The sequence below is a fragment of the Merops nubicus genome, unplaced genomic scaffold (genome assembly GCF_000691845.1).
Source record: "Merops nubicus isolate BGI_N331 unplaced genomic scaffold, ASM69184v1 scaffold17597, whole genome shotgun sequence".
NCBI classification, from domain to species: domain Eukaryota; kingdom Metazoa; phylum Chordata; class Aves; order Coraciiformes; family Meropidae; genus Merops; species Merops nubicus.
Window position 1 is genome coordinate 12,223 of NW_008621169.1, and position 10,086 is coordinate 22,308.

The 10,086-nt window shown below is 40.6% G+C and overlaps 1 protein-coding gene across 1 annotated transcript in view; it reads right to left on the bottom strand.

Annotated features, from left to right (window-relative positions):
• Positions 1–9,152, bottom strand: part of LOC103776853 (ras GTPase-activating-like protein IQGAP1) — a 20,532-nt gene extending 11,380 nt beyond the window's left edge. Inside the window, exon 1 of the mRNA XM_008944379.1 lies at positions 9,059–9,152. Within this exon, the coding sequence (XP_008942627.1) occupies positions 9,059–9,123 (65 nt within the window). The 5' untranslated portion in view covers positions 9,124–9,152. The remainder of the gene's footprint in view (positions 1–9,058) is intronic.
• Positions 9,153–10,086: the final 934 nt, after the last annotated feature.

Here is a 10,086-nt window from a genome sequence, read left to right on the forward strand (position 1 = left end):
ACACGTTGGCTTTCTCTGGTACAACAACATCCTGCAAAATGAGATCATCATCAAGCAATACAGTCCTCAAGATCAGCCCCTTGCAGTCTTCCAAAGCAGGTAAATCTGAAATCACACCTTTAAACACACAGAGCTTTTCTCAAATCAGTATGACAGATTAAGTCAGGTACCTTTACAACTATTAAAATTACACCATTAAGTACCACAAAACAATCAGAATTGTAATTTATATATTCTATTGAGTGAGCTCCATTTCCTAAAGCACATTTTGACTGTCCATTGATCAGTTTATCAAAAACAGCATTCTAATAGTTTTGAGAAATCTGACAAGTTGAAATAGAGTTTTAAATCTCTGTCACCTGCACCAGAAAAGAAAGTGCTGTGAGGTAAAAACCTGTAAGATGGCAAACGCGTAGGAAATCCAGTTGCACCCTGGTACCAACACATGTAGCAAAATGTCAGACCTTAAAGAAGAAGGAAGCTGACTGAGTGAAACCTATTTTGTTTTCCATGTCTATGTCAAGTACAATCTCACACTCACAAGCACCAGAAAGCAACAAGTCTGTCCAGTGATCAGGCAAACAGGAGAAGGATGTTCAAGCTGTCCACCCAGCACAGCTAGTGGACCACTAAACCTAGCCCAACAAGCATTAGAAGGTCCAGAATCTGTTGGCTGACATGGAGGGTGACAGACACCAGTTGTCAAGTTCTCCTCACACCCCCTGGGCTCTTCCTCGGTGGGTAACCACAAGCAGATTTTACAAGTCACAGGCCTCTTCATATCCTTTTGCAGCTGACAGTGATGACTATCTATCCTGGGCCACTTCCACGACTCACCAGGATTTGCTCACCATGCCCTGCCTCCAAAGGCTGTCTCGTGAACCTGAAAGCAAACATGCCAGGGTCTTGAGCCCTTCTACTGCAATTCCCTACAGGTGTGCCATGGGAAACTTGCACAGCCACTGCAGAGGAAAAAATGGCCAGAGCAAAAGGGTAGCAACCTCACCCTCCACCCTGCAACAGCATCTGCATAAGCCACCTGAAAGAATGTACAAAGCTATGTTTTAAATGTTTTTGCACTGCTCAGCATTGCCAACACCAGAGGTACATCACTTTCTGGACAAATGATACTATTAATTTTATTGAAAGAAGTATCTCAGTGACCCTGCGTATGAATTGCAAACCTTAATTAAGTTAGTGTCACAGACTTGGAACACATTCTCACAGAGCGTCAGAAAAGCAAACACGCAGACAGCCCCAGCTCTTCATCTAATTCACTTAACAAGGGCATTAGACCACCATTAAAAAAAACTGAACAGAACCCTTCTCTGTAAAATAACTCATTCTACCAACCTTGGATAAACCCAAGATGATGAAATAAGACCTCTCAGAAGGCTAACAGCAACAAAGGAAACCAATCACATCTGGAGTGTTCTCTTCTAGAGGTAGATGGAAATGGAAACGTGTTTCAATATAGTTTATGCAGGAAAAGACACGGCCAGTCTTGCCAACGAAGAGCAAGGAAAATAAGTGCTGCCCACAGCTAAAAGGTCCCAAAACATTCTCATGATCCACAAAACCACTTTTAGTTCAAAGATAATAAAAACCAAATTATTAGAGAGTAACATGGACCAGGCTTTTCCCAGTGATTGAGGTATCCTCCCTGGCAACATGTAGCTGAACCAAAGACCATATTAATATTCTGACTTTTAAATCTCTTCCTCCCACCCCACCCCCACCCCCTGCAAAAGTAAGTATGAGGTTCCTCTTTATTCCATTGCAAACACTGACAACAATTGGTAAAAATTAACTTAGCCGCTCTTGTTGATGACGATCCTACCACGTTAGCCAGGTTTGCCAAGAAAATAAGTCCCAAAGAGCATAGTTGTGAAGAATTAATCATCCCAGATTCAAAAATCTTTTTCAAGGCATGCTGAACCATCCTGTTGCCAAAGCTAACTGCCTTGATCACTTACCATTAGAAACTAAACAGGCCTAAATGCTAAATATAGCATCACTGAAGTTATACCTCAAAACTAAGTTGATTTCTTGCAAATAAGGGTTATTAGAAGCACTCTACAGTACCTGACAGTCAAGAACTCTTATGTGACAACTTCTTGCTTTGGTTATCTTAAGCTGCTCTCTCCTTGCATTACACAGAGTATTCCTTCAGAAGCCACTGTCCAAAGAGCAAAACCCTGGTCTCTGAATTGAATTCTGTGCAAACAGCCATTTCTCTCCTCCTGGCCTGCCTTTGATTACTATTTCCAGTGAGTCATAAAAAAAGCATTCAGAGTGAGGCGAAGATGGTGGTACTCCACCACTCTCCTCCCCTCGCCAACTCTCCACCCACTTCTCAGAAAAATAGAGTTCTGAACGTTCATTCCAAGACACTTCCAGTCCAGACAGACTCTCCCCGCCAGCTGCATGAGGTCATCAATGAAACAGTACAGGAACTGTAGAGAAGTATCTCTGCAAGTCCAAACAGGAGCTGTTAAGAAGACCCAGATGAAGTAATGAGAGCTAACAGCAGCTACTTTGACTTACAACTATCGATAATAAAATACCTATGAATAATCATGGATTACAATCTAACTTGGGACTTGCATTATATCTGACAGAAGCAGATAAAAATAACACAAAAAAAGAAACCACAAAAAAAACCCCAACCATCAATGCAAAAAATAGTACCTGACCCAATTTACAAGTGGGAATAAAATGGAAATAAGGAAAAAATCCTGATTAGCTTGGAATAAAAAGAGAAATCGTATTTCCAGAAAGGAGTGATGCATTTGAAATGACACACTGGCAGACCAGACAGACATCATTCAGGAGTCTTGCAATGCCTCCCATCTAGGTCTGAAGACCTCATCAATAAGAGAAACACTCTTTTAGGCCCTACATTACAAGCTACTGACTAAATTCCTGCAGGCGTTTTCTAAACGTAACCAATTCCATCCTCAGTCCTTTTCCAGCATGACCAGCAGTGGTTAAAGAGGGGACCACTATGATCTGATGGATTAAATATAGTTGCAGGCTGACCTTCATAAGGCAAAAAAGCTTTCACATATCCTAACTACAGACTATGTTTCATATCTAGAAAGGAACAGTTTAAGATCCACCGCATTATCTTCTCTTTTTTCTCTTATTTTGCAAAGTTGCAATAATCTCCTGTGCTTCTGAGGTAATACAATTAATTGCTCATAAACCACTGAAGGCCACTAAACTGTAACTGGGCTGCATACACTCTGGACATTACACTATGAATGCAAACAGAATTATCTTTAAAAGAAAATCCATCCCAGGAAGTCAGGTTTGTGTATGTCTGGGGAAAGAAAAAAAAAAAAAAAAAAAAGAGCTAAGTGATTAACCCAAAACAATCCTCTTTCTTTATTTGAGGGACTCCAGAGTAACATTACTATTTTTGCTGTCTTGAGATTTACAATAAAATTTTTAAAAAATTAAATAAATTCTTAACTGCAGCTCTGGTTCATACCAACAGGACTGTGGCACTCCAGGCCACAAACTGTTATTACCACTTCATCCTCAGAATCCTCCAAGAGGTAGCGCACTAACTCTACAGCTCCAAAATCCATAAGAAACTTGCACATATCTAATTTGCAGATTAATTTAAGCAAGATCTAAATAAGATATCCTGCACACAACTTGCTTTTGAGGCCCACTGAGAACTGAAGTGAGAAAGCCTAATCCTGCTTTTCCCAAACTACCTTACTGGCACCTAGGTCTCTATTGCAGCCCTGTGCCTAGCAGAGGCTCATATGACAGTTTAATTAAACTATCTCAATTTTCCCAAGTTCAGGTTAATAAGACCATGGAACACACGCAATTTATTGCCTTTCTGAAAAATCTCTGATCTGCAAAGGGGAAGCTGCTCAGGACAAACTCTGTGTAAAAGAGCAACTATCACATTTCCTTCACAAGCAGCCTGAAGCTGTAGTGTTCTATTTTAAATATTTTATCTGCAAACAAGATCTCCTTGAAGGACTGATATCTACACCTTTATGACACTCAGGAACCAACTTTAGGAAGTGACTCAGAGAATAAGCTTTATAAAGCTTCCCAGCTAGCACCAACTCTAGACACATCCATTCTGTCCAGAAAGTGGTGTCCTCTGTAATTCTTCCTCTTCATTCTTTTGGGCACCCTACACCTCTAAAGTTAAAGAAATCTCCTTAAGCAGATCTTGGACGACAATGCCAAAATTCAAGAGACAACGACATCCATCCAAACACTTTCAAACTAAAAGTGGGAAACTCAAAAAGATGAAGATCTTTTCTTTAAACACTGTATTTCTTCTAGGAAACAAAATTTAACTGGGTCACCTGGCAAACAATTTAGTTTTCTTATTTGCTTAAAGACAAAGACAAGTCATACCAGTCAAAAAAAAAACCCTGCTCCCCACTCTAAAGAGAGTATGTGTGAGGGAGACAGGAAAGTAATTCTTACAGAAAAGCAATCAATGGAAAAGACCCTTCAGACTTCACCACACAGGTACAAACTATTAATTTCTCTCAAAAGTATCATGAGTTTACACTAAGCCATGTTCCAATCTGTCAGTACAGACAGTACACTTCAATCCTTAACAGCTTAGATCAACAACAAAGAGCAAGTGGCATCTTCAAGAAACCCAAAACAAGGAGAAAACCACCCACATAGTCAAATTCCATCCTGATGCATACTAGAAGAAACACACTGCTCAGGCAAAATGGAAGTTACAGTTATTGGAAGACACACAGTCTGGACACTAAAATGCTTGTACTACACTAGGGCATAACCCAGAACAAAAATATTCCCTCCTGTCCCAGCAGCAAAGCACAGTACCATCACCCAGCAAGCCACACAAGGAAACAAGAGAGCAAAGAATATTCTAGATTCCAACTTGGAGAACCTAAAATATTCCAAAGTATTACTCTGGTAATGCCTATGCTCCTTATCAGAGAGGTACTCCAAACAACCTCACAAAATGCTCAAAGCTACCGCACGCGTGCTGTTCCAACAGACAGCTGAGAAACCCAAACTTTTCTGAGTTTTTCATTCAGTATGAAATTAGGTGCTAGCCAATTTTCATCATACCTTCTTCTTTCAAGATTTAAAAGAAAAAGGTGGGGGGGGGAAATCACCTCTAGATTCTGTATTTGATGCTTGGTTTCAGGGGTAGCAAGTCTCTCGACAATGCTAATGCAATGCAAATCAGCATGGTATTATTCACATCCTTTTAGGTGCCTTTATGTTATAGAACAGCTGAATATAAATGACAGTGTCTGAATGCAATACTATAATGTAATACGATAATGATTACAGGGAGAGGAAGAGGACTGTTAAGAATTGTCCTTCAGCTGCCTGCCACCTGCCTCAGCTGCCATCAACTTTACAATGTCCACCTTTTCAGTGTCCGTGTGACACAGCACCCCAGATACACTCCTCTGCTATGAAGTTGTCCTCTTCTCCTTATAGATATAACTTCCAATCTGAAAAAAACTCTCACTGTGAAGAAAGATTATAAACCCTATTACCCGTGCCCATGGTTCTGAGGCACTGTCATCAACAGCACAAGCAAGATGCTACAGGAGCCGATCCACGCTACCCACGCAGAAGGCAAAAAAACTCTTAAATTTCAAATATAATGATCTTGTACAGTTCTGGTTTAGTAGTTTTTGCTAAATAAACTCCTTTCCAACAATGAAGCCAAGAGTCCTCTTTTAGGCTGTGCTAGTAATAATAAAAAAAAAAAACAAAACACGCACCACACACATTCAAAGGACAATTTACAAAAAGACTGCTCAGCAAGGGAAAAAAAATCCTAGAAGTAGACCATGAACTCAAACCTTTCTGTTCCTGTGTATCTTAATTATTAAACAAAGGAGTCTGCCCCCTCCTTCTGGTCATTTAATCTTTACTCTTAGGCAAAGTGGTATGCCTTCAGCTACAGGAGTTAGGAATGCATAGAATTACAGAGTTGTAGGTGTTGGAAGTGACCTCTGGAGATCACCTAAGCCCAACACCCCTGCCAAAGCAGGTCCACCTAGAGCAGGTGCCCAGAACAGAAGTCAGGTGGGTTTTGAAAATCTCCAGAGAAGGAGACTCCACAACCTGTCTGGACAGCCTGGCCCAAGGCTCCAGAACCTTCACAGAACAAAAGTTTTTCTACACATTTACATGGAACTTCCTGTGTTCTAGTTTGTGCCTGTTGCCCTTGTCCTATCACCAGGCACCACTGAAAAGAGACTGGCCCCATCCTCTTGATGCCCAACCTTTATTTATAAGATCCCCTCTCAGTCTTCTCTTTTCCAGGCTAAACAGCCCCAGGCCTCCCAGCCTTTCCTCTACAGTTCCAGTCCCCTAATCATTTTTGTGTCCCTCTGCTGGACTCCCTCCAGCAGTCCCCCGTCTCTCTTGGGCTGCTGAGCCCAGAACTGGACACAATACTCCAGGTATGGTCTCACCAGGGCAGAGGGGGAGGAGAACCTCCCAATCACATCTGTAAGAACAGCCTGTAGGCCACTAAGCAAACATGGGTTCAAAGTTGAAAAAGGACCATTTGAAGCTCTCCAAGCACTTCCTCCAAGACCTTCTGCTTAACAAGTGCTCAGACTGCCAAAGTGGATACTAGGAAGGCTGTAACACCACTACTTGCATTTTGAGCAACACAGCCGTTGCCTCATTATTCACAAAACATACTGGCAAACACAACACGTTATTTCAAACATCTGGAGGCTCGTTCTGAGACAAAACAATGAAAGCATCTTGTTTCTGACAAGGTGTGGCAAAACCAAATGCCGAGCTGTTCAACCTCATCCACACCAAGGCGATACTCAGAAGTCGAGATAAGATGGCCAAGAAACTTCAGAGCCACAGGTGGTTTTACCTAAAGAGTAAGTCCCCAGGATTAAGCAAGAACTTCATGAAAATATTAAAGCTGTTGCTGTGTTAGGTATTTTTGTGTGAAAATTTTTTTTTTTTTTCTTCAAATCTGGACATGGAATTGAACAGAGAACAAGGACCTCAGAATTTACTCTGAGGCCAATGACAGAGTTCACATTGATGCACCTGAGGTGCCTTCAAGCATGGACAGTGACTATGACACAACTCATCTCTCCCTGTCACGCAGAATTTGATTCCAAAATCTTTAGAAGCAAACAGAATTTGTTATTATGGCCTTTAGTCTGATCTTTCTCACTACAAACTTCATCCAAACCTGTATGGACATAGAATTATCATCTGCTAGTAAATAAGCAGCCTCTGTGAATCTATACTAGTGACAATTGTTAATGAAACACCTAAAAAACTACAGCATAAACTGAGTGCTCCTTGCCCCTGCAAAAACATGCTATACATTCTTGGTAAGGCAGTGTAAACTACTAAAATCCTGGAATTAACTCTTCTTTATACACTACCAGCAGTGAACTCGTACAAACTCAGCACTTCCTCCCCAACAAAATCACTACAGCAGAACAGGTCTGTCTTGCTGTGAAATACTTTCATAGATTTACCCAAAATTCATCACCCAGCCAGTGGACAGTTTCTGGCTTTTAACCCATACCATCTTTTGGAGGACAAAAGCAAACTGAAGTATGCAGTGATCCCAAAAAAAACATGCTGTTGACTATTTAGAACATGCTTTTATTGCGGAACAAGCTTTTATTGCTGCTGCTTCACAAGTCATTTTCTATGGCAGACACATTGTCTGGTTTGCCTAGATCTTTGTGGGAACCAGAAAAGTCTAAGCTCACAATCCATCTTGTGAATAATTACAAAATGTAAACCGAAACATTAGCCTTACTTTAAAAAGTGTTGGGGGCAGGAGGAGTCACCAATACAAACATGATCTCACCTCTTTCTCTTTAATCTTGTTCTTGAAAACTTGTCTCAATCTCAGCTTCAAAAAACCTTTTAAATTTCAAGTAAAAAACTCAATTTATACAACGGCATAGAAAGACCTAACTGTCAGGAAGGGAAGCACCAGACAAACTGTTCTGTCTCATTCCTATTCTCCACATACGGCATAAGGGATTGAATGTTTTAAAAAATATTTTTGAAATACCAACAGTGCGACTTCATTGATTAATTTTTAATATTGTTTCTTTTTCTGTTAAGAGCAGAAAAGTAGCATCTGCTGTGTTTTGAGCATACTTTCATTTACTGTCTGAATGAAGAAATACAGCATGCTTACATGCTTATCAAACATGGGGATGACACAAAAGCTATGCACACGCTGCAGGACAGAAGTAAGATCAAAATTATTTCAACATATTAAACAAAGACCAGAAAAAAATACAACTCAGCAGGATCAAGTGAGAGGTAACACACTGAGGAAAACATGACAGACTGTATAAACACAGAGTGAGAAACAGGTTTCAGCAGCACACCTTCAAGGAAAAGGTTGGCAACTCAGCAAAACTCTACTACACTATGAAAATGTAGATACCATGCCATAATGTAGGATACTAACATATTTATCAGGGTACACAAAATAATCCTTGTGCACTTACAAATATGTACATTAACAACCCTGTTGGAAAACTTTTCTCTGTTTTGTCAGGGCACTTCCAGAGGGACACGGAGCGAGCGAAGTCAGAACAATCCAGGGAAAAGTACTGCAGATCTATCAAACAGGACCCACAGAAATATGCAAGAACTGGTTTTTCAGTCTTAGAGAAGGTAAGTGCAAGGGAAACACAGTGTTACAATTTAAAATTGTAAAAGGCTGCAGTTAGGAGGAAGAGAATAACCTGTTCTTCACATCCATTGATAAGTAGCAAGGTAAAATGGTACCAAGACACCAAAAAGTTCGATAACAGGGAGAACCCATCCAGTGCTAGGAGTACTAGAGCTACACCATCCTTGTCACAAGAAGTCTTTAAGAACATGTTAGATAAGCACATCAGGGGTAAGCTGGTTTGGGTTTTATCTTAAATTAATCTATATAGCTGCTAAGAAACACAGACAAGAAGTAAGCTTGTCCTACCAACAATTTATTCCCCTTAGCAAATGTCACTTCTTTTAAAGCACCAGCAGTTTCAAAACCACTTATTCTTACCTCTTCGCTTCCTCCAGATGACAAAGGTATTCATAGGCTACATTCTGGCGTCGTCTTTCATCCATTTCCTCTGCTGTTAATCTCTCATTATCCAAGACAGCTGCAAAGAGTCAAAACACGTTCTCAGGCGGTTGAAGGTTGAATGTACCTGAATAGGCACACCAAAAATCATATCCACAGAAATTCATCACATGTTTCATTTGATTCAGAAAAATGAAGAACCAAATATAACTGTTCTTTAAAAGCAACAGAAGAGACCCAGCTTCTTTATCCTTCCTTCCTTGCCATATACTTGCCATCTTCCCTCTTTCTGATTTCTCAGTTTGACTGTGATCCAACTTCTTCAATCTCCCAATTTCTTAGAAACAGTCCACATGTTCAGTAACCTCCATCTATCCTTCAATTCTGGTAGCCAAAAATTAAGGAAGGTCAACAATATATATTCACATCGTATAAGCCCTTCTGTATCCTTATGGTCCATCTCTAAAATGCTTCTCACAACCCTCACCTAGGAGGAATTCAGATCCACAACCTGTGTGTCATGTTTGGATCAGGCTGAGGACCTGAATAGGGGTAGATGCCTAAATCTTCCAGATTCTGGGTGTTTAAAGCCTCAGTGATAAAGCTCGTTCTTTCCATTCTTGCATCTAAATATCTCAACCATGCTCTCACACAAAAAAAGTTACCCTAAACCAAACCCATAACTTTTTAGGTTTTATGGACCAACTTGACAAATAGGAAATGTCTCATACGATTATTAAACAAAGGTTAGCTTACACCTAAAATGCCTTCAACAAACCCATGTCATGAGGTCTCTACCACAGCACCTGGGATCAAACAAAATATTGCTTCAAAGTGAAAAGGGTCTCTTAGAAACCAGTTTCGAGTATGGCAAAACTATCTTCCCCATTACTCCAACCTCACCCAAAGTTACAGGAGCCGAAAACTGTCCCAAGCCCCTGGGTAACGCCTACCAGTAAGGAAAAAATACACTCCGCCCCACAGACACCCCCCCGACTGCCCAGCTC